The sequence below is a fragment of the Mchenga conophoros genome, linkage group LG6, assembly GCF_057382185.1.
Source record: "Mchenga conophoros isolate Kocher_MC1m ecotype Shallow Benthic linkage group LG6, M_conophoros_male_GT1.1, whole genome shotgun sequence".
Lineage (NCBI taxonomy): Eukaryota > Metazoa > Chordata > Actinopteri > Cichliformes > Cichlidae > Mchenga > Mchenga conophoros.
Genome location: NC_140531.1, coordinates 12,661,230 through 12,687,467, shown reverse-complemented (window position 1 = coordinate 12,687,467; position 26,238 = coordinate 12,661,230). Strand labels below are relative to the sequence as shown.

Here is a 26,238-nt window from a genome sequence, read left to right as displayed (position 1 = left end):
AGTATAAAAGTTAAAAATCAAAATTAAAAAGGTGTGCAAATCAACAGTGTGCACACTGACAGTGAACAGTTATGAGTTATGAGGTATATTACTGAAGTACATTGTTGTTGTTGTTGTTGTTAAGTGCTTGTGCAATGATGTGTAGAGATATATAGATAAGAATATTTCTGTTTGTATGTAAACTCTGGCCCAGTGCGGACTGAATAAAGTCTAAAATAAATTCAAACTTGTGACCCAATTCTTGTTTGTGTGTTTTTTAACAGCGTGTGCTGTACAGTCATTGCACCCTGGAAAAAGAACAGTTCAAAGAAATGATTAAAAACCCACAAATTACCAAAAGTTTCACACCCACGATGAGTGTGTGTGTAAACCTATCATGTAAATTATTTTGATGAAGAAGTTTAGTTTGCATTTTGTATCTGGTATTTGTAAAAGCACCACTTGTTTATGATATTCCCACCCAGTCTCACATCACACCTACACACACACACACACACACACACACACACACACACACACACACACACACACAGAGCAGCAGTTCCTTTAAATTTCAGACCTGAGCTGATCAGCTTCACTTTTGGACGACATCAGCTGAACATCATGTTTTGCTGTTGCATATTTTTGGCTGTTTCTTTGTTGCATTCTCTGTGTCACTTCCATGTGTCAGGCTACGGTAAGTTCTCACACATGTGGAGTTTTGTTACTGTGTTTATAAATGGCAGTTCTATTTTTTGCAATGGTCTTATTTACTGTACATTATATTAAACGATTAAATTATGTGATTTTCACATGTATTGTTTCACAATATATATATATATATTTATTGTAATTTTCTTAATTTACTTTTCTCAGTATTGTGCCTTCCTTATTTTCTGTGTAATAGTTATCATCTATATCCTTTTCAGTGCCAGACAGTGCATAACATATGAAGTGATATACTGCAACTATATGTGTAGTACAGTATTAACCACTTTCTTAGCTAATGGAGCAAAGCCTGGGAGCTACTTCAGGCAGGCTCTGCATCATGTATCAATTTGTTGGTTTATTTAACGTTCACATGTCATGGTTTGAGTGTTTTGAGCGTTTTGAGTTTTCCTTTTGATTTATGATGCTTTGCTTTATCAGGATGTTTAGGTCAGAGTTTTGCTCCTCTAATGTTTTGTGTTATTTTGTGTTCACGTTTCCTTCCGTTACATTGTGAAGATGTTTTAATTTCATTCAGTTTAGTCTTGAGTTCAGTTTTTTTATGCTGTTGAGTTTATTTGTATCTGTTTTTTGGGCTCTGTCTCTTTCCTGTGTCTCCTGTGAGAGTCTGCCATGTCCTCTGTGTGTGTTTCCCCAGTCATGTCTGTGTTTGGTCTCGCTCCCTCCGTGTCTCGTCTCCCGTAACTGTTTCCATGTTTCCCTCTTTGTGTGTCCTTCCTTTGTCTCCGCAGTTGTCTTGTGTCCATTTGCGTTCCTTCCTCCAGCTCTGCCTTCTCGCTCCATGTTCCCACATCCAGGTCTTGTGTTCCGTGTTCTGTGTTTAGTGTTTAGCTTTAGTTCATGCAGTTTAGTTTGTTAGTTAAGTCTCTGTTCTCATTTGCCTCTTATTTATATTTTCATTCAACCCAAATAAACGGCTCGCCTTTTGTTTAAACTCACTCCCTTTTTCAAGTGTCTGCATTTGGGTCCTCATAATCTCTCCACACTGTCCGACATCAGAATTTCTCATCTCTCTCTGTCGCTTACTGTGTAGGAAAGGGTGACTATGTCTTTATGACGCACAAAGCTGGAAGATTCAAGTCAAATCTAAAAGTTACTTTAAGATAATCAATGATTAATTATCATTATTAACTGCAAAGTCAGTTATCATTTAAATGCTTAGCAGGGCCTCAATTTGCTCTAAAACAGCCTCAGTTCTTCTTGCTCTTGAGTCCAAAAGATGTTGACAGATTTGTCCCATTCAGTCTAGAGATGGCATGAAACCACTTTTTTATGCCCGATACCGATACCGATATCATAAATTTGGATATCGGCCGATATGAATCTGATATAGTGTGTTTTTTAATCAATATAACTGTTTTTTTTTAATATCTTGCTGCTTTTTGTATAAGTTCATACTCAAGTTAAAAAAAACCCAAAAAACCCCCCACTAAAGCTATTCTGTTATACCTGTATGCAAAAAATGCACTGCACCCAAAATATTTCATAGTTCAGCAATACTGATCAATCTAATAAACTTAAACCTACTCCATCCTCCCTATTCTGGTATTTTAAAGAGTAAGCAACCTAACTAATAGGGTTGCAAACCCCAGCAAAAAATAAAATAAAATAGGGAACCCCCCCCCCCCCCCCCTCCACCTCATGATGCTTAATCGACGTAATCAAGTTTAATTTGATGCAGTGTGAAAAAAAATGCACAGAAATACATTTTTTTTCAAGAATAATTAAATAGATTCAACATCTTTCTTCAACAGAACTGCAGACTGCACAGATGATACCTTCCCAAAGGAAAAAGTAGCTTACTAGGGTGTATTAGACTTAATGGACTTCTATTCATTTTACATCAGATTAAAAATTTGGGTGTAAGATTCAGATAATTATTTATTAAAAGCTAGACATTTTAAATGAGAATAAGAAAGAAAAGTATGTCTTTGTGCCCCCTTCTCCCTGTTCATGCCCTATCGGCCCCCCTGGCTAAACTTTGCTAGATCCGCCCCTGCACAGTTACCAGCCGTCAGCTAGTAGAAAAAGATCCTGGTGTAGAAAGTAATATTAAATAAATTCTAACAACAGCTTATCAAGCTTAAACGTGCTGCTGTTGTTCAGCCGCTGGTTTCCTCTTCCTGGTGCAAAGTGGGCGATAAACAAACAAGAGAGACGGACTCGCGACAGAAAAGCCGATCAGCTGATCACTGATCAGTTTCACGATTGAAGTAGCAGCCGGAGAGGGAGGGGGAGACAAGAGGCAGTCCTCCATATATCGGTTGTTAAGCTTAACGTGGGAATGCTTTACAAACATTCAGAGATGAACTTACACACTTGCTTTACTTCTCTCTGGGATAACTTCCTCTGAGATGAAATGCAGGATTGGTAGCAGGCTACAAATACACACAGCCGCTCTATCACGTGAGCATACTGCTCCGATGTGCTACGGTTATGAGGAGGGTTACGCTGTGTCGAAAGTTTTGTGAGGTGCTTTTTTGATATTTAATGGATCGGATTACATTTTTTATTTTTCTCCGATATCCGATCCAGTAATTTACGTCAGTATCGGACCGATACCGATACGTAATATCGGATCCATCTCTAATTCAGTCAGTCTGTTTTTGGTTTGGAGACACCTGTGAGAAAAGATGTTGGAAAACTTTAACTGTCCAGATTTGGTGGAGCCTGTCTCTCTGCAGCCTCTGATTTCTGTTTTGGCTTGTTGAAACCCAACATGCATTTGTGCTGCTGTAGCCTCGAGGACAGATGCTTTTCTGTCCAGCACAGTTGCAGGTGAAATCTAAATGACCATAGTCTGTCCTTTCTCCTCTGGCCTCAACAAGCCACTGTCTCTGCAGAAGTGCTGCTCACTGGATGTTTTTGGTTTATCACATCTTTCAGAGTTACTGAAATGTGAATCCCAGGAGATCGACAGTTTCAAATATAGTCAAACGTTATCACAGTTGAAGCGATCGCATATTTTCTACATCCTTATATTTGTCACAGACAGCTGATCGATAATTGTAATCATATTCTTAACTTTTCACTTTCATGGGAATTTCTCCCACCTGCTTCATGGACCCCATCATGATCTCCTGTACATGAAAAAGCTCATCCTCAGACAGGGTGCAGGCTTCAGTCATTTGTGACGGGCTCAGATTGGACCTGCTACACTTATACATTGAAAGCAACTGAGGTGAGCAGGATGGATGGTAAATATTTTCCTTGCAAATAATTGCATGTAATGTTTTTTTCTTACAGATCCCAGCTGCACAGAGTATCCTGTGTTCACTCCATCTGCACTGGTAGTGAAGTACGGTGACCCAGCCAATGTTACATGTGTTGTATGTCAGAAGGACTGCAGTGGAGATGTTCCAGGTTTGGAGCACACTGTGGGAAATGTTACACAAAATGGAACCACGATGTTCTGGACAGTTGACAGACTGACTGAATGGGGCATATCTCTACACTGCTATTATAACAATGATGCTGGCAATCAGTGTACAAGCATTCTGAATCCAACTCTTTATCGTAAGTATGCTTACTTTAGAAAATGAGACTTTTTAGTGGATTTTACATCATCTGTGATCTAAATTTAATCTCTTTGTGTAAATACACAGTTAGATGGATTCATACTCTCAGCGGTTACTGACTGACATCTACCTGTGTTACTCATTCTTTCCCTGTCTTCTCAGAGCCTCCAGAAAGTGTCTCCATCAGCTTTGTAAACCACACTGAGATGATGTTTGAGAATCAGCAGTACACCCTGCAGTGTAGCGTACAGAACGTAGCTCCTGTTCAAAGCCTCACTGTGACCTTCTACAGAGGAAACACAGCACTGCGTCACCTACAGTCCGACAGTGAACAGAAGAAACCAGTGAATGAGACCTTCACCCTGAACATCACTCCCAGAAGAGAAGATGATGGAGCCCAGTACTGGTGCGAAAGCAAGCTGGAGCTGAGACCAGCTGGACCACAGCGCCCTCCAGTGGTGACATCAGAAAAGCTCCCTGCTATAGTTCACTGTGAGTCTGAGGGGGGGAAACAGATTTACATTTACATGTGTAATTTTCATGGCTCTTTATGTAATGTAAGAGGTTTCAGTGCCTCAAATCATTTTCCCCATTTGTTCAATTTTCCATCGGATTATGACGAGAATACAATTTCTATCCTAAGTCTCAGACTGAAGACACATCTCTGACCAGTGAGACTCTGATCTTTTAATATCAATATATATCTAATATACAGTGGGTACGGAAAGTATTCAGGCACCCTTAAATTTTTCACTCATTGTTATATTGAAGCCATTTGCTAAAATCATTTAAGTTCATTTTTTCCTCATTAATGTACACACAGCACCCCATGCTGACAGAAAAACACAGAATTGTTGACATTTTTGCAGATTTATTAAAAAAAGAAAAACTGAAATATCACATGGTCCTAAGTATTCAGACCTTTTACTCAGTATTTAGTGGAAGTATTTTGGGAAAGATGCAACAAGTTTTTCACACCTGGATTTGGGGATCCTCTGCTATTCCTCCTTGCAGATGCTCTCTGATTCTGTCAGGTTGGATATAAACGTTGGTGGACAGCCATTTTTATGTTGGGTTTAAGTTAGGGCTCTGGCTCGGCCATTCAAGAACAGTCACAGCGCTGGTGTGAAGTCACTCCTTTGTTATCTTAGCTGTGTGCTTAGGGTCATTGTCTTGTTGGAAGGTGAACCTTCGGCCCAGTCTGAGGTCCAGAGCACTTGGGAGAAGGTTTTCGTCCAGGATATCCCTGTACTTGGCCGCATTCATCTTTCCCTCACTTGCAACCAGTCGTCCTGTCCCTGCAGCTGAAAAACACACCCACAGCATGATGCTGCCACCAACATGCTTCACTGTTGGGACTGTACTGGGCAGGTGGTGAGCAGTGCCTGGTTTTCTCCACACATACCACTTAGAATTAAGGCCAAAAAGTTCTCTTGGTCTCTTCAGAGAATCTTATTTCTCACCATCTTGGAGTCCTTCAGGTGTTTGTTTGTTTGTTTTGTTTTTTTTAGCAAACTCCATGAGGGCATTCATGTGTCTTGCACTGAGGAGAGGCAAAGAATGAACAATTTAAGTGGGTCTGAATACTTTCCATACCCACTGTACACTACCAGTCAAAAGTTTGGACACACCTTCTGAGTTAATGGCGTTTCTTTATTTTCATGAACATTTACATTGTAGATTCTTCTGAAGGCATCAAAACTATGAACACGTATGGAATTATGTAATAAACAAAAAAGTGTGAAATAACTCAAAACATGTTTTATATTATAGATTCTTCAAAATAGCCACCTGTTCCTTTGATTACTACTTTGCGCACTCTTGGCATTCTCTCAATGAGCTTCATGAGGTCGTCACCTGAAATGTTTTTGCAACAGTCTTGAAGGAGTTCCCAGAGGTGCTGAGCACTTGTTGGTCTTTTTGTCTTCGCTCTGTGGTCCATCTCATCCCAAACAATCTCGACTGGGTTTCGGTCAGACGACTGTGCACTCCATCACTCTCCTTCTTGGTCAAATAGGCCTCTCACAGCCTGGAGGTGTGTTTGGGGTCGTTGTCCTGTTGAAAAATAAATGATGGTCCAACTAAATGCAAACTGGATAGGATGGCATGTTGGTTTAGTGTGCCTTCAATTTTGAATAAATCCCCAACAGTGTCACCAGGAGAGCACCCCCACACCATCACACCACCTCCTCCATGATTCACAGTGGGAACTATACATGTAGAGACCATCCGTTCACCTTTTCTGCTTTGCACAAAGACGCGGCAGGTGGAAACAAAGATCTCAGATTTGGACTCATCAGACCAAAGCACAGATTTCCACTGGTTTAATGTCCAATCCTTATGTTTCTTGGCCCAAACAAATCTCTTCTGATTGTTGCCTTTCCTTAGTCGTGGTTTTTAGCAGCTGTTTGACCATAAAGGCCTGATTCACGCAGTCTCCTCTGAACAGCTGATGTGGAGATGTGTCTGCTACTGGAACTCTGTGTGGCATTTATCTGGGCTCTGATCAGAGGTGCTGTTCACTTGCGATTTCTGAGGCTGGTGACTCGGATGAATTTATCCTCAGAAGCAGAGGTGACTCTCGGTCTTGCTTTCCTGGGGTGGTCCTCATGTGAGCCAGTTTCCTCGTAGTGCTTGATGTTTTAGCAATATTCTGACTGACTGACCTTCAGTTCTTAAAGTAATGATGAACTGTCATTTCTCTTTACTTAGCTCATTGGTTCTTCCCCTAATATGAATTCTAACAGTTGTCAAATAGGGCTGTCAGCTGGGTACCAACTTTCTGCACAACACAACTGATGGTCCCAACAATAATTAAGAAGACAAGAAATTCCACAAATGAAAAATGACAAGTCACACCTGTGAAGTACAAACAGGTGAGCATCATGAAGCTCATTGAGAGAAGACCAAGGGTTTGTAATGCTGTTAACAAAGCAAAGGGTGGCTACTTTGAGGAATCTAAAATATAAGACATTATTTTTAGAGTTATTTATCATTTATTTCTTTGCTACATAATTCCATATATCTTGCTTCATATATTTGATGTCTTCAGTAAGTATCTACAATAATGAAAGTAGTAAAAATAAAGAAAAAACATTAAACGAGATTATGTGTACAAACTTTTGGTAGTTTTTTGGTGTATACTGTATATTATTTTTTGTATAAAGAGCAACACCCTGCAAGGTAACTGCAGCAGTTAAATATAATGAAGTGGAATAAATAGTAAAATATTACCCACTGAAAAATAAGTATTAAGTATACTAGCATACGGTGAAAGTGAAGTATAGTATAGTGTACTAGAGACAGTAATTTGATACTTTCCACTCTCCATGAATATGTGCTTCCACTTCAGTGTGGACACAAGGGGCATGCTCAGTCTTTATGTGATAGTCATATTGCCTTTGACCTTTATTATGTTTTTGTTATTAATTTAAGACCCCCTCAGTAACATATTTAAGATGAACATGATTCTCAAATCATCACAATCAACAGCACAGTTTGATCACTGATGTGAGCCGGTGACATGAACACATTTAAGCAGGTAACTTATCCAAACAAAGGAGTCTGATGTCAGACACAACTGTTAACTCGCTACTCTGACTCACATCTGGATCCAGAAACCACCATACGTATATGTGCATCATATGACCTAGAGGGGATAACATTAATTGAGAACATTTAGTAATAACTCCAGAAAGCCTCAGAGGCTAATTGTACACAGTTCAGCAGAGATTAAAGGAATTGTCTGACTGTCAAAACAATTCATGTGTTCATCAGTGAACATTCCTCTTTTAAATTAAAAATGGTTGATTTTGCTAATATATTGTGTTCTGTTTCTTCTTCAATAATCACACAGATGGGCCTGAGCTCAATGAGCCACCAAATCCAGATGTGATCACAATCACGGAAGGAGACACTCTACACCTGAACTGCTCCTCTGTGGGAAACCCCAGCCCCTCATACACCTGGACACTCCCATTAAATAGCTCTCCTTCCTACAGTGGCAGCGTTCTCACTATTAAATCTGTTGGGTTTGAGCATGAAGGACAGCATATCTGCACTGTGAGCAACACTGTAGGGACTGTCACCAAGGAGTTTAACATTGACGTACAAAGTGAGTGTTGTCAGATACTTCCTGGAAAATGAGTCACTGAAGATCAATCACAATATTTTCCTCTAGAAATGATACAGCAGTTGAGAATAATCCAATCTTTAATCCAAGAATTAAATTCATTGTGATTGTTTTGGTGTTTTTAATTTGCCTCGTGTATATTATTCTTCTTTTCTTTTTTACAGTCAGCTCCATCCCATACATAATACGTGGAACCTTACTGGGAGTTCTGGTCCTTGTCGGTCTGTCACTGGGATGCTACTGTAAACGCAAGCAAAGGGGAAACTACAAACTCAGTAAAATTATTGTTATTGACAGCTGAAGAAATGACTGAATGGTTAACACCTGATTCTGATTAGCAGCTTGTCTGTCTATCCTCTGTGAGCAAACTTCCTGTTTAGCACATATGCAAGGCAAGCTTTCACATTTCTGATCATTTCTGATCAACAGTTGATTTCTTTCTTTAAATATTACAGATATTTATACAGCTGTTGATGAGCTGTAGTCCCTCACTCTCTGTTTAGCCGAACTAAATTCATGGTTCTCTTCCAATTTTCTTAAACTCAATAGTAACACATCAGAGCTTCTGCTGGTAGGCACTAAACAACACTATCCAGAACTAATAGCTTTTCAATTACAATCAATAACTGGCCAGTCTCTGTTTCTCCATGTGTGAAAAGTTTGGGTGTCGTCCTCGATAGTACTCTTGTAACTCACACATCAATAACATTACTCGGTCTGCATATTTCCATTTGTGTAACATTAATCGTCTCCGTCCTTTTCCCACATGCCACTGCTGTTCTTGTTCATAGCCTGGTCACTTCCCGGATCGATTACTGCAACTCTCTTCTTTTTGGTCTTAGTCAAAAATTTCTCCATAAGCTTCAACGTGTCCCGAACTCTGCTGCTCGTATTATCACCAGGACCCCTTCTATGCACCACATCACCCCTGCTCTGCAGCAGCTTCATTGGCTTCCGCTCAAATACCGCATCAATTTCAAGATACTTTTGTATACATTTAAGGCTATTCATCATCTCTCCCCTTCATACCTCTCTGATCTGGTTCAGATCACCATTCCTTCTCGGCTCCTCTCTCTGTCCCTTCCCCTCGGTTAGCCACCATGGGGCACAGGGCTTTCTCTGCTCCTCGACTTTGGAATTCCCTTCCTCCTGATATGATAAATATCACTTCCTTCTCTCTTTTTAAGTCTAGACTCAAAACTCACCTGTTCACAATAGCCTATTCCACATAAGCTTTTCCATTCTGCTTTTTAAATTTACTCCACATTTTATCTTTATAACTTTGTAAACTGTTATGCTTGTTGTTGTTATTGCTTGTCTCTATTCTGCTGTGTACAGTGTCCCTGAGTGTTTTGAAAGGCGCTTTTAAAATAAAATGTATTATTATTATTATTAGTCTCAAAGTAGGGCCATAGGGTCTGCAAAATAATTTACTATCAGTTAAACAAATTTCTTTGTTATATCACAAAAACATCTGGGTGTCATTTTGTCTACAAAACAACCACATGGTGTCCTCTTCACTCCCTCGTGATATCAGTGGGACAAAGATCACTGTCAAAGATCACTGAGTGTGTGCAGGTGACCAGTATGTGTGGATATTTACTGGATATTTATTGCAATGTTATTATTCTTTGCATACTTCGGGCAACATCTTAACTGACTTATTTTCCTTGATCAAAACTCTTACATGATGTTAGCGATGTCTCTTTGTTGCATTTACAGTAGTTTGTTGTTGTTGTTCAGCTTAAGTACAGATTTCAGAGCTGTGGTTTAATTATTATTTCATGTTAGATCCTTGTTTTCTTATGTTTAAGCAACAGCTGCCACTGTGTAATTATCTAACAACCTGCATTCATAATGACATTTATTTATTCGTTACAGAAGCACACACACACACACACAGACTAACGAGCTATCATATCAATACTTTGTAACTGATGCCCCCTGGTGGTCACATCTTTTAAGAAACAAACATTATTGTCCTTCAAATTTGCTGCAACAGGGTCTTCAGATCAGCGGCGCCTCCAGGATTTTTTCATTGGTGTGGCCATATTTCCATTTTTATTATGCTGTTGTCAAATATAGGTGACTTGAAAAATAGAGTTGATATCACTGAAAACAGATACAAACATACAGACTTTTAACTTCACACAAAGTGCTGTCACTGTTATGCTTGCAGTTTATTCACCCACAGTTTTTATTTCATTTTTTACTTTTTTTTAGTTCAGCGAGAGAAGTGAATAATGTTTGAGTCTTGAACGAGTACGTTTAAGGATCCGTGTTTGTATTTGTTAAAGTCTTTGTTTGTCCCATTTCATCCTCAGCCTATCCAAGCGCACTTATCTGAACAAATCACTCAAATCCCTCCCTGTCATAGCCTCTGTCTGTCTGACTTCTGCAAGTGAATTTGCTGTAAAGCAAAGCACATCTGCAAGGGAAGGTTCATTGTTTATACTCATCATTAGTTTCATCTCTGATTTAATGTTACATTTGTGCTCTGCCAGCTGTTGATGAGCAGTGGATTTCAAAGTGGGGTTCAAGATCCTAAAACCCAGTCTGCAAAATAATTTACTAACATTAATTTACTAAAAATGTTACCAATGTCACTGACAAATTAGTCTTTATTCAATGTTTTTAAACAAATAATTGCATCTAAGAGCACAAATGGTGTCAAGATTATAATAGATAAATATTCTCACCTGTGAGGGGGTCGCTGGGCCCAAAGGTTTGACTAGTGAGCTCCTCCTGAGGACCTTTAATAATGTAATACTTGTGTTTTACCACTAGAAGACGCTAGATAATAATCTGAGATACTGGAGGCAGTGTGAGCAACAGTTAATATGAAAAAGCTGATGATCTGCATGAATCTGAACTTTTCAGTCAAGATCACAGTCAGAGCTACTATGGTAGTGACATAATTCTCCAGGCCTATTTCCTGTTATTTAAAGGTTGAGCTATTCCCATGTCAGACAATCATAACATGTAATGTAATAACAATGACCTTTCTTTTCTCACATAACACCACACACACACACACACATCAAACTTGGATTATTTATGTGAATATTACCTGATTAAGACATTTTCACAAAGTTATGTAGTTTATACGTATCTCACTTTGACCCTGAATATAAATAACTGTGAATAGAGGGTTATTAGTGGGGACTTTATTGTTAATTGCCCCTTGGAGATAAATAAAGTCTCTCTGATTCAGTGAGAAAAGATGGACATGAGTTATTGCTGAAACAAACTTGAACTGAAACCATACAGCATCAGTATATTTTAATACTAGATGAGCCTAATGTGTTTGGACAGGCTGTAACCAGCACAAGCCTCACACACTTCTCACCTGACCAGCTGTCGTAAGAGGACAGTGTGCTGCAGGCGAGGAGAGGGAAAAAGAAACAAAACAGAAAAATGGGAAACACTTCATATAATTGAATTCAGCAGATTAACTATAAGAATAAAAACATATAAAATAAATAGTATGAGTGTACACATAAAAACAAATAAGCTAATGAGGCCGAAGAAAGGCGTAAAAGCATGAAAACCCTGACAGCAGAGTGTAATTTGATGACAGGGCCTACCAGTTAGTTAAACTTTAGAATAAAGCAAACTAGAATCGATCCTGTCAAGCTGTTATTTCTGTTTTTTTTGTTTGTAGAAGCTTTCAGTGTCTGTAAGAGGTATCAGTCATCACTCAGAGAGCTGTGACGTCTTTATATTCTCATAGGAGTACTGGCAGTATGACTAGCTGCCAGTTCTTTGAATCAAAGTCATAGTGTTAAAATTAGCCGTACTGAGAAAAAAAGTCCCGTCAGGATGCAAACGTAATCCACTCCTCAGTGAAACTCATCAATCCACTGTTGCTTCATTTTTTCCACTTCTGTCAACTTTGCAGAACTGAAAACTCAGTTTTAGCTAATCTGACGCAGGCCTGTTACAGGTCAAAGCTGAAGTATATAGATGTACTGTTAAGTGGAATCTGAATGTAGAAATATGCATTTATGTTTTAGCGTTTTCATTTCCAAACAATCAACAAAGTCCTGGTGAAATTTAAAGGCTGCTCAGTTTTGCCTCCAGCGTGTGTGTTTTCTCCCCTCTGTGTGTTTGTGTGCATGTTTCTTATTTAAAAGTTTCAGGAGGACAGGTTAAGAGGAGGCAGACGGGTAAAACTGTAAAATGCAAATCTTCATGCCAGAGCTTGACTCAGATGTGGAAGCAGTCAGATAATCAAAACAAACCAGAAGAGGAACAGGCAGAGGGCGAAGTCCAGAAATGACTTGGCTCTGTCCAAAACTAGACATCTTTAAGGTTTTTAAGCTACTTTAAAGCATTTTTTCTCTGTTGGCAATTTGTAACCTCATGAATGAACATCAGAGATTAGCTCGAGTTATAAGGAGAAGCTTTCACTGAGCCTGAATAAAAATCAGTGGAAAAGCTAGAAAGCAAAACATGGGCATTTTTCTTCTTCTTCTGGTCACTGGAGGCTGACAAACGAACTAGTGAAGCTAAGCTAACTAAAGTATGACTCCAACCATTCCCACGGTTTTTGCCACCTTTACTTTCATTTCTTCTTTACCAACGGGAAACTGAAACAATGAATGCTCTGATTTGATTCATTATACTGTTTAATGTGTTGTGAATTTAAACAGAAACACGTATATGTAAAAAAAAAAAAAAAAAAACAACCACACATCCATGTGGCAAATCAAACTTTAAAAGCAGTTATACAAACTCACAAACACACAGAAAAATATTAACAAGATGAAGCACAAACCTCCGCTAATGCAGCTCAGTCTCTGAGCAGTGTTTACTTTTAGGGAATAGTATTGTATTTTATACACATACACTATGTAGGAGCAGGTAATGGACAAGGTATTGATTTGTAAATAACTGGATGTGAACAACTTCAGCCTATTATATAATATTATGCTACAGTATATTTCTAACTAACTAACAAGTCATTGTCTTTCTCATTTTTAAAGATGTAACAAACTTTGGATTCAACTTGATGTAAAATATAAATCAGGTTTGATATCATTTGTGACATGATATTTGATTGTAAACTATAATGTCATATTTAAGATCTCCACTATCATTTTTATAAATGTTGCCAATATTAACAAAGGCACTAAATTTTAACCACAGTTTTAAAGATAAAAGACATTTTATGAAAGTTTAACCTTATTTGACCTCAAAGAAGCCGTCAGAGGTCCAAAGGAATTGTCAGGGCCTGGATCTGTGACCCAGTGTTTTGAGTTTATTTTGTATTTTTGTTTTTCTTTTGTTAGATTGCATCAATGTTAAGTTCTTGTGTTATTTAGTTAGGGTTTATTGAGTGATTTATTCTAGTATGTTTTTATCCATGTCTCCGTATTCATGAGTCTTTCCTGTCTTCGATGTAAGTCTGTCTTAGTTATGCTTTCGTCTCCCTTATCTGTTCCCGTGTGTCTCTCCCTGTGTTCTCAAGCTTGTGTTGTCATGTCCACGTTTCATTATGTTTCACAAACACTGTGTAGGAGCAGGACCGGAGTGGACTGCAGACAAATTTCCATGACTCCACTCCACAAGATTTCATAATTTTTTTCAAAATGTTCTTTTTACCAACAGAATAACATCCAATGCTACCAAAAACATAACTTCCTTGTCTGAGGTATTTACTGAAAAAGCCCTGTAACATTACAGACTTTCAGTGACTCTACTTCAAACTATGGTTATCTGATAACCACAGTTTAATAGATCTGGAGAAAGGAGATGTTGGGCAGATGTTACACTCCTTAATTCTGTGGGTATAGTATTCTAGGAATGTGCTCAGTAAGATTCAGGATTCAAGAAGTTTATTGTCATATACACCACAAAACACAAGTGGCCGTGCAGAGCAATGAAATTCTTACTTTGCGAGTTCCCTTCACTCAACTAAATAAACAACTAACTAACTAAAATAAGGAATAAACTTAACTAAAGTAAGAGAAATGTATTTTAAAGCCAGTTTAATTATTTTTCCCAGTTTAATTAGCCCCAGTTCACACAATAATGACGTGAATTTGAGTTTTTAATCTCATGTTTTCAGATCCTGCTTATGGATTCTTTCTACTGATGTAGATGTGATCCAACTTGTCTGGTAGTTTATGTGAGACTGAGGCTGATTCTGTTGTTATAATTCTGATTCTTGTGATTCTTCCATCATTTAAACACTTTGAGTTAATTATTCAATTATCCAATATTATCCAGTAGCAATATTTACTGATTAAAATCTCACATTCATTCATTGATTCTAAAAATCTAATAATAATCCAGTGTCTCTGATATGTGGATTATGAACTGCATCTATTTAGCTGTTCCCTTGCTCACCCACATTTCAGTTACTACACATTACAAAAACACAAGACTGAATTCACATCCCTACATGATGAGCTACATCGGGGTGGCTGTAGCTCAGGTGGCAGAGCAGGTCAGCCACTAATCAGAAGGTCGGTGGTTCGATCCCAGGCTGCCTCCTGGCTGCATGCCAAATATCCTTGGGCAAGATACTAACCCCGTGTTTGCCTACTGGTGGTGGTCAGAGGGCCCGGTGGCGCCAGTGTCCGGCAGCCTCGCCTCTGTCAGTGCGCCCCAGGGCAGCTGTGGCTACAACGTAGCTTGCCATCGCCTGTGGGTGAATGACTGAATGTAGTGTGAAGCGCTTTGGGGTCCTTAGGGACTAGAAAAGCGCTATACAAATGCAGGCCATTTACCATTTAAAATCTGTGATCGCACTGAGAATACCACCGCATGCCTTTACACTACAAATGGCACCAGCGTGTCTGGCACTGTCCCAGCACAGAGAAGCAGAGAGATAAGGTCTAACCAGAAAGCTCACAGAGTCCAGTTTAACTTTATCTGGAAGTTTTGTCTGAAGCTCCAGTCAAACAGAATATAAACTCCTTCACCATTAGATGTTTAACAGTCCTCGTTCTCTCTTCCCTTCACTGCCCTGATTGGTCTCTTTGAGGCTTTCCAAGTCTTCATGCACAGAAGCACCTCCCCTGTCACTTTAGCCCCGAAAAACCTTTTACTTCCTGACTCACTAACAAACTTACATCATCCTGCTTGATTCTCCTACTTGTAACATTTTGAATCACCATTGTTGCCAGGGTTGCTGGAAAGCTGCGCTCACAGTCACAGGAAGTCCAGACTGGAATGTGCCAAGTGTCCTCAGATCATGAGGTGATGACAGCAGTGGTCTCTTTTAAGTATATAGTTGATCTCATTTGACATTTAAATCCAGTATTTAGTTATGTTGGAAGTGATTAATGAAAAGTTAAAGTGGTTTAGTTTCTTTGTATTCAGATCATTTCTTAGCGTTTGCTTGTTTTTCCTTTTGACCTCTGTTTGTTAGGTCACTTTTTGCCACTTCAGTTTTGTTTGTAGGTTTTGTTGAAGCTGTTGGTTTGTTGTGTTTTGCTGTTTTTATTTAGCCTAAGTTTACTTCCATTAATGGCTCAGAACTATGATTTTCTTTTTCTAAAACTATTTTTGATTCTTTTTTGATGATCAAATAAAATCCACGTGTTTCACAACCATCTAACCAATGTTCAGTTCATGTCCACTCTATTTAAATAACGCATTTTACATACAATAGCAAACATCATGAAGATAAATCTAAAATGAAGCTAAGTAACTGGAATCTGGGATGGCAGCCTTACAACAGCAAACTCCAGCATTAGCCAGCATTTTCTGCATTGAGAGCTTCTGTGTTACTACTTTAAGTTCATTTGTCTACTTCTAGTTAAATTTTTTTGCTTGAGTAACATATTACATGCCTTAGTGTCTGTAGCACAAACATTTTACAGATTCATATCAGTGCTTTTACTTGGATTAATATTAAAAAAGATGTTTGGTGTGAATAACAAATTGTAGCTCATACTATACCAACAGCATGACTTGAAAACTTTTTATAAATGACTAACACCTTCAGAATTTCCTCATTTAATGTTGCCATGGTTTCAGTGGTTGGCTCACAACCAACATTTTTGTATCTGCCTCAAAAAATGAAAACCAAAGCATTAAAATGAGTCCAAAAAGCAAAGGGAGGCAAGATTTTAGTAAACACAGAAGCATGTTGGGAATGTAAACTGTCTTTACACTCCTTAAGGCTCAGCACGATTACCAGTGACCCCCGAGTCAAAAGCCTTTTCACTAACACTTGTTCATTTTTACTGTTACATATAAAAATATTATAGGAGCTATAAAGAGAATAGTATACTTTAGACAATGTCACTGATATTGTGATTTTTTTTTAATTGGAGAATGGATAAATGCATTTGTTTGATCTAGTCTGTGTGACAAATCAGTTCGTTTGGGGAGATTTAAACTTCACAACACTGTGTTTTTATGATTATGAAACTTTCGTCCCTGACTCAAATGAATGACATGAACGAATGACAAGTTTTCTTCAGATGGCTTGGTCTCTCTGTTTCACTCGTGTGGCTCTGCTGCTGCACTTCCAGATGTTCTGATATGTAGTCGTGCCTCTTATGACTTCAAGCTGGAGTAAGGGGGAGCGAGAATAAACAGACTAAAAATAACTAAGGAGGAGTGACTAAACAAGGTTGTAGATCATTTCTGAAGTGTGAAGGAATGAAACAGATAGGAAGACAGGCTAAAGGGCTTTTAATGCTTCAGTCTTAGCAGTTGAGAGCTGGTCCTGTGCACGACTTTGTCCTGGAGGAAGGCTTCACAGGAAAGAGATAAGGGAAATCTGCTTCACTGAAATAACTAGGCCTCAGCATTTGTGTGTGCAGACCAGCAGGAAGGGACATAAAGTATATTTGCTGAAGTTTTTGAGTTTATTGAAATATTTCTAATTTATACATTTAAAAGCAAAACACTGCAAACTGTTATTGTCTTTCCTTTAAGAAAGCACATTTTAGAATTTATCACTCAGATCAGTCAGACTACATACACGTTTTCATTTACCAGTGTGTGTGTGTGTGTGTGTGTGTGTGTGTGTTTGTGTGTGTGTGTGTGTGTAAGATAAGATAAGATAAGATAAGATAAAACTTTATTAATCCCTCGGGTGGGTTCCTCTGGGAAATTCGGTTTCCAAAAGCACAGCACCGGCAGAAGTTACAGTTACAGAATATTATATATGCACACACACACACACACACACACACACACACACACACACACACACACACACACACACACACACACACAATAAAAATAAAAATACAAGTGAATTGCACATTTCAAGTATGGAGTCTATTGCACCATTGACTATTAACAAAAGTACTGTACAAAAGGTATTGCACAGTGAGGTGAAGAGGCACTACAGCTTAGTTGTTCCCCCCTCCTTTGTCCTCCTGTTGTTTCCCCTCCCTCTCCCCTTTGTGTGTGTGTGTGGGGGGGGGGGGTCGTGGTGTTCAGAGGACCTGACTGCTATGAGGCTGACATGAGCTCATCGCTTATTTTTCTTAATGGGATTTCCCCGAAAATTCAGATTTCCCGGATGGATGTTTTCGATTTCACTTTCCCAAAGAGAAGACCAGCCCGCTGATCCACGCCCACAGCTTATAAAGGAGCGTGGACCTCCATGTTGCTATCTGTTCTGCTCTCAGTTCATTACAGACACCATCTGGCCAACAAACTTTGGGCTCGGAGATTTTTTTTATTAACAAACGTTTTTTCTTTTTCGTTTTCCCAACGAAACTATCTGGACACGATGCTTTCCTGTTACCTTTTCCTCGTTATTTCTTTGATGATCTCCTTCCGAGACGTCCGCGTGTCCGCCTCTGGTAAGTGTCCCGTTATCTGTTGTGCTCAGAGATTTTTTTTCCCCCGTACTTTTGGGGGGTAGAGTGTTGCTGCTTCAAAGTAATACAACAGTTTGACGCTTCGTGTTTTTATTATGAGACTCAGAGATTGAATTATTTCATTATGTCTCATGTTATTAAATAGATGGGGGGGGGGGGGGGGGGGATGAAAGGAGTCAACATAAAGTTTTACTAGCAAAGTGCTTCTTAGAATCGACCTCCAAAATCTCCGGACCCCTCTACCGATGGAAAAGCATTCTTCCTAAAGCTGTTCATTCGTTTGGTGTTTTGGTGGTGGCTGAGAAACCAGACAGTGTATAAACTAGAGCGATAAAAATGTATTACAAAGTGGCTCCATGGCGTAGGGATTTACAAATTCTCCGCTTTGATCCATTTGGGACTGTGTCCGGATGGCAGCTGACCTAAAAATCTGCCACATCAAACTTCATCAAGCTTCCCGCTGTGGTGATCTGTTGTTGGGAGCAGCCGAAAGTAGCTTTCCTACAAAGACTGTCAGACATTTTCCATTTGTGATGAATATATTTGCTTAGCAGGAGACTTAGGAAAACTTCATTCAAATAAACTACAGTAGCCTGTAACCTGCACAGTTACAGTTACTCTTTTTCACATATCTGGATCTGATCAGGCTAACCCACACTGGTTAAACTGATTTGAGATCTATAGTGACCGCGAGGTCTGTAGCATATAATTTACATGCTTTTTTATAGTCATTAAACCAATCAGAGACCCGGGTCTCTGATTGGTTTAACTGATGTTGGTTTAACTGATTGGTTTAACTCACACTTTATGAAAGTGAGACCAATTAGGATGGAACAGGATCGACTGATCACTCAGAACAACTTTATGATTGATTTGCTCTGACTGTGCCTCAAGGAAAGATGCACATAAGGGCCAAAACTTCCCACTGCAGGGTTCAACTGTTCAAATTTTTCCTTTAACTTGTCACCAGAGTGTGTAACTATGCAAACAACGTCTCTCTGCTTTCTTAATCCTTATTCTAATTCTTATTATATATAAACCTTGTACAAAATGTTCTGATATCAATTGAGAAGTTGAATCTACTTGTATAATCTTGCTGATTAATTTTGTGTTTGATTTTAAATAAACATATACACACAGAGAACAGCAGAGCCATATAATGTACAAAGATTTTATTGGGTTGCAAAACCTTTTACAGGATACAAAATATACAGTAATGTCTGACTAAAATAGTGCACACTGTGTATGAAGTGTATCTGCTAATCTACCAAATAACAACACTGGATGTGTTTCTTACAGTTTCTAACTGCACAGAGTATCCTGTGTTCACTCCATCTGCGCTGGTAGTGAAGTACGGTGACCCAGCCAATGTTACATGTGTTGCATGTCAGAAGGACTGCAGTGGAGATGCTTCAGGTTTAGAGCACGCTGTGGGAAAAATTTCACAAAATGGAACCACGATGTTCTGGACAGTTGACAGACTGACTGAATGGGGCATATCTCTACAGTGCTATTATAACAATGATGCTGGTGATCAGTGTCCTACCGTTCTGAATCCAACTCTTTATCGTAAGTATGCTTACTTTATAACAGGAGACGCATTAGTGAATTTTACATCACTTATACTTAGTTATAATTCTAAAGTGAAAATTGCTTTATAACCTTATTATTATATTTATTAATTCATAGATTAATTAAACTTCTTTATTTGTGGAAACATACAGTTGGATGGATTCATACTCTCAGCTGCTGCAGACCAACCTCTAGCTTACATTCTATGTTGTTCTTTACATTTTTGTTTCTTTCCCGGTCTTCACAGAGCTTCCAGAAAGTGTCTCCATCAGCTTTGTAAACCACACTGAGATGATGTTTGAGAATCAGCAGTACACCCTGCAGTGTAGCGTACAGAACGTAGCTCCTGTTGAAAAGCTCAATGTGACCTTCTACAGTGGAAACACAGCACTGGGTCACCTACAGTCCAACAGTGAACAGAAGAAACCAGTGAATGAGACCTTCACCCTGAACATCACTCCCAGAAGAGAAGATGATGGAGCCCAGTACTGGTGTGAAGCCAAGCTGGAGCTGGGACCAGCTGGACCACAGAGCCCTCCAGTGGTGACATCAGAAACATTCTCTGCTCCTCCAGTCTACTGTGAGTCTGAGAGAAATAAAGATGCTCTTTGTTCTGTTCCTCAGAGTTTAACATTTTGAGCATGTTTCATGTCACTGGTTTAGTTTTATGTCCCATTACTTTACTGTTTTGATTCTTCCTCACACCTCTCATCACTGTTAATGAACAGGCTCTAAAAAGCATCATCAACAAACTGTTGACTGTCACAAGCTGATGAACATAGTGGAGGATTTAGCTGCTAAAAACTAAAACACTCAGTGTGTTTGTAGAGACCAAAAATAGAACTCCACTTTGTTTGTGAACCTTAAAAAATAATAATAATTGTGTTTAAACTCTAAATGAAAATTTTTTAGTATATATCAATTTGTTTGTAATGTTTCCCGATATTGAATTTCTCTTCCAAAATTGTTTGTTTTGCTAAATCTTTTGTTCTTTTTTTTCCTTCAATAATCACACAGATGGGCCTGAGCTCAATGAGCCACGAAATCCAGATGTGATTACAGTCAAAGAAGGAGACACTGTACACCTGAACTGCTCCTCTGTGGGAAACCCCAGCCCCTCATACACCTGGACACGCCCAAAAAATAGCTCATCTTCCTACACTGGCAGCGTTCTCACTATCAGTTCTGTCGGCTTTGAGCATGAAGGACAGTATATCTGCACTGTGAGCAACACAGTAGGGAATGTCACCAAGGAGTTTAACGTTGATGTACAAGGTGAGATTTTAGTTTGTTTTTCACATCCAGTTTCAATTCAAGCAGTGTTTGGATATTTTCTGTTTGACTAATTTGAATATTCTCTTTTTCTGTTTTCTTTACCAAAGCCTCTATTCCCAACTCTGCAGCTTTCCCCTGGATATGGATAATAGTTGGGGTATCTGTGGCTGTTCTGTTTGTCCTCATTTGTGTGCTATGTTGTCTTTTCTATAAACAAAACCGAAAGGGAAGCTACAACCTAAAGGATGTTTTACGGTTTCCTATGCGCACTGCCTTGCCTCTGCAAAACTGCGAGAATATCTGAACTGTGGACAAACAGTCTGGAGCTGTTTCTTCGACATTAGGTGCTGTCTAATTCTTCAAGTCAATTTGTCAAGTTTGACATCATCCCGGTTTGATTGAGGTAGTGGTTACCTTCCTCTACTGATGACATCTGATGACACCAAACAACAAAAATGACAGCATGAAATGAAGACTTTAAGTGACGTGACCGGTGACCTAAATACTGAATGGAAAAAAAGCTTCTTTCTCTTTTAACAAGCTTCTGCTTTTAAGGTACTGTAACACAGTCAGCAGCAGTTCTGCAGTCACTTCCTGTAAATATGCTGCCTTAAATCCAGGTCTTGGGTTGCAGCTTTTAAGGAGTGATCTCTAGATTTCATTGTAGTGAGTGTGGAATTCAAAGTTCCCGTGTCGATATAGACTGAAAACATAGGATGTCACCAGCTTTTTCCTTTAACTGTTACACAGCCTGGAATTTAGTACTGTTGTCATGGCAGCAGCTTACTGGCCTTTGTCTGTATTTCTGCCACTACTTTGAACTAGAAGCAAGATGTAAAACATTCGCGATTTTGACTGTTGACTGCTGAGAAAATCGAGTTCTATGAGAAATATTTGATATTATTTTAAGTTATGTTTTCAGTATTTGGTGACTGTAAAAGTACAAACTCAAGACTAACAGGACACTAACTTAAAGATTCTGCACACTTTTTTTTTTTTTCAATTTGTTTTGGCAAATGTGAAAGTAAATTAATGCTATCAAATCCATATGCAAGCAGAGGGCTGAATATCCACTATCACTGCTGTGTGGATGAACATGCTGTTTAACTGTTTTGTTTGTATAAAAATAATTTAAATGACTTTGTATGTTTATTTAGACATGTGCTTTTTTTGTACTAAAGTCTAAAGGAGAATTTCTGTTGCTTCCTTCAACGAGTGTAGTGGCTGCAATTGTGTCAGGCTAGCTTTGCACTCCTGACCTCCACTGTAGCGAATCAGAGGAGAAATGTGAAACATGCAGGTTATTGGCTCTGCCAGCACGCTGCCTCAGACTTGCAGCTCCCATCATTGCCAGGAATCTGGAAGAGGATCGTGCCAACTTAGAGCCATGCTTCTACCGGCTGATGGGAAATAGACAAGGCTGAAGTGTTTTGTTGTTCACATCCGTTATGAAATTTCCACTGAAGCCCTGAAACCCTCAGAAAGTCTAAAGTGTAAAAAATAAGTGGTCTCTGTGACACCACCCACTGGCTTGTGGGCTGAGGTTTTGAAGCCTCAGGTTTGACACCATCTAAGACATGTTAGGCGTCATGTTTCTGACCTGTAGCAACCCCCATCTTTCATATATTATCTACGATTCAAACAAACAGCTAGTGACCTACCAACGGTTGCCACATCCATGTATGTTTGTGTATAGTATGTGTGATTGTTTGTTATATTGTGGGTATTAGTGAAAAAGGCTAAGTTGTAATAATACAGTGCACACTGGAGCTTGTGTTTATTTTTAAAATGTAAATAAATTACAGAACCTTTTTTGAAAAAAAAAAAAAAAAAAGAGAAACATGTATACTGATTTTTTTTTTCTGATTCTATTTATCCTGTGGAAAAATCTCACCTTGTCTATTTGTCTACATTCAGTTCAATTCATTTTTATTTATATAGCGCTAAATCAGGATAACGCAAGGTGCTTTATATTGTAAGGTGAAGACACTACAGAGAAAACCAAAGCAATTAGGTGAACCCTTATTAGCAAACACTCTGGCAACAGGGGGGGGGGGGGGGGGGTGGAAAACCTCAATTTTAACAGGAGGAATTCTCTGACAGAAGCAGACTCAGGGAGGGGCAGCCATCTACTGCAAATGTTTGGAGCAGAGGGGAAGGGAGACAGGGCAAAAGACAGCCAGAGAGTAATAATAACTAAACAATTCAAATAATTAAACTACTAAAAACATTTTTAGTGGAGAGTGAAAAAAGGTGAGTGTGGAAGAAACACTCAGCGCATCTGTCACGGCAGTGTAACGGACTCGGCGCGGACTGAGGAAGCACGGTTCAAACAGTTCTTTATTAATGGCACTGGTGCGCTATATACATGTGAAGGGGTGGAAACACCAGGGCCCCGAGGGTCAACAGGTTGGGGAAACACACGTCTTCGTACTCCCTCCTCTCCTGGTCCGAACAATCTCCACACAAGCAGCTCACTTTCACTCACCCCAGGCGTCACAAAGAGGGCAGATCCAGATAAACCTATTTACAGAGACGTGGATTAGTCAAAGGCAAGTACGGGAACAACAGAATCGCTATAGAGCCGGGCAATACTAACAAGAGTAGCTCAATGTGCCAGCGGCGAGTAGTTCAGAGCCCCTGCCTTAAGAAGAGCCAGAGATCAACTGCAAATCACCGGTGATCAGCTGCAGGTGCGTAGGCCAAGGGCGGGAGCCCAATCTGAGCTCCGCCCAGGCAGACAGGCAAGAGAGAGAGCATGGCGAGGAGAGCAGAGAGAGCAAAACAACAAACACTTGTGGCCACACTGGGCTGGCCGGGGAGGCACAGGGACCATGACAGCATCATGGGAAGCCCTCCAGGATCCTAGGCCTAGTAATGGGCAGTTCAGGCTTACCTGATCTAGACTTAACTATAAACTGAAATTAAAGAGGGTGCTTGTCTTTTAAGAGCTGATTGCACAGAAGAAGGCCCTGAAAGCTGAAGTAAGCTTTGAGCAGTCTGAAAGTGAAAAGCACTAATGGAGTGATATGGTACAATGACGGGTCCTGATTGTTCAAGAGCTTGTATGTGAAATATTTCTGTATGTATATCAAAGTCTACCTGACATGTTCTTTCACTGTGAAAACAATAAACACAAGTAATGAGAGAACTGGAACTGGTAATTACGAATTTCCTGTTTATAAGATTCTTCAACGCCAGATTAACTCCTGCACTCTTCTGAATGTCTTTGGATTTCAGGGGAAACTCCGCTGCAGAAGTTGTACATAGGATGAGTGAGTAAATGTGCTTCCTCCCCCTGCTTCCTTCACAGGAAGACATTTCCAGTGAAAGGAGTAAGGGAAAAAAGAGGGCACTAAGCCTGGTTTTTCTTATCATGCCATGCTTATTCACTGAAAGAACATCATAATTGATTTAAAAAAAAAAGCACACCCAAACCTCCTTTAACATCCAACTTGTCTTCTTACATTAAACTTGTCTCAGTCCTGTGTAAGCCCCAGTAGAAAGTGTTTCTCCCCCGCTGATGAAATAAGTAATGCTTGTAAACCACTTAAAATATATATCTTGTGCTAAACATAATTAAGGCTGGTGTAATGTCCTCCCTTGTGTTTGTTATTGTTGGAATCACTTCAGTGTGTGAGGCTGGCTGTTTAGCTGTTCTTTAAAGACCTTTCATATTGTACACTTTTAGCCCTGCGATAGACTTGCTTGCATGTTCAGGAGTACCCCGCTTCTCATCCCATGATAGCTAAGATAGGCTCCAGCAGCCACCCGCAAGCCTGATAGGATCTCCATTATCTTGAGCTAAAATCAAATTCAAATTCAAATTACTGGATGAATGGATAAAAAGTAACACATGTAACCATTTTTCTCAGCAAAACAATATTCTTCTATGATGTTTATAAATAGCTATGATGTAACAAATTAATAAATCATCAAAGTAGCTTGACTCATCAAAAAATGTGATTTGGAAATCTTGGACATTCTGAAAATCAGAAGTTAAATCCCTTTTCTTACTGGAAGGAATGCATTGCTTTCCTGTGAAGCTGCGCTTAGAGCAGGCCTTTCCTTTGTGGCATAATCCCCACAGTCATGTGCACAACAAGAACTTCCGATGAACAAGCCTGACACCACGCTTTTTTTCCAAGTTGCCATGGGGAAAATCTGCGCATATAAAAACACTTCCAGAGGAAACATCTGCCCTTTTTATGGTCACAAGAGTTCATGATGAACTGCAAAACTTTCAAAACAAGTTCAACATGGTGTTTCATTTCCTTTATATCCTTTTATTTGGTAAACTCAGCAAAACTGCTTGAATAAGTTCAAAACTACATGACTACAAGATCTAACGGTCTTTTCAAGAAAACATTGTAAACAAATGTCAAGATGTGACCCTGTGAAGACTTCCCAAAACTGGTGCCAGGAGTCTAGCAGTCCATCTGAACAAAAGGCTCTTATACTTAAACAGATATACGTGTGTTTGCTATACCATATATCAGCAAGAGAAGATACGACCTCTCATAGAAGGTGTGTGATCTATGCCAGAACCCTCTGAAGAGGAGTGAACGCACCCCCCTCTTCATGTTACACAGAGTTGTTACAGACCTCCTAGGATGAGACATTCTTTCAATCTACAAATGGTTACATACTTCTAAGCATATATATAAATATATATTTCTGGGCATAAATGACAATCCAACAATACAAATCTAACAAAAACACTTCCACTTTGGTAGAGCTGATGGTGTTATAGGAAGGAAGACTAACTGATGTGCTGAATCGGTGGCAAAGATTAAGAGGTGTGGCCCAATACTATTGACCGAAGTGTCAAAAGAAGAGCTTCAAGAAGACTGTTCCTAAAATCTATTTATAGAAATGACAATGAAAACTTGCCTGGAGCTCAGGCTGTGTTGAGGAATAAATGTGGCGACACTAAATGTCAACTTTCAAGTTCACTGGAATTCTGCAAACACATTTTTTCCTTACAGTGTATGCCCAAGTATGTTTGCACACGTTTCAATAAATCATTGCATCTATTTATCATCAATATATAAAATATAAATATGTGTAGTTCAGGTCTCTTGCGCAGCCCTGTAGTTTATAAATAATATATTATAACAATGTAAGCACACCCCCTTTAATCCAACCCTAAGTAAACGCTACACTTTCAACAAGCGCTTCTTGATGACGTAAGTGGCTGCATTGCGCCTGGCGTTGTCCTTGGATACGGGAT

The 26,238-nt window shown here is 39.3% G+C and overlaps 1 protein-coding gene across 1 annotated transcript; it reads left to right on the top strand.

Moving 5' to 3' along the window:
• The first annotated feature begins 595 nt into the window (after positions 1–595).
• Positions 596–22,845, top strand: LOC146572232 (vascular cell adhesion protein 1-like). The gene is made up of 10 exons (XM_085278478.1): positions 596–676; positions 3,955–4,224; positions 4,389–4,718; positions 8,083–8,340; positions 8,523–8,654; positions 17,916–18,140; positions 19,458–19,727; positions 19,978–20,310; positions 20,748–21,005; positions 21,113–22,845. Exons 1-10 carry the CDS (start codon positions 604–606, stop codon positions 21,307–21,309), a joined length of 2,346 nt encoding a protein of 781 aa, XP_085134604.1. The 5' UTR covers positions 596–603; the 3' UTR covers positions 21,310–22,845.
• Positions 22,846–26,238: the final 3,393 nt, after the last annotated feature.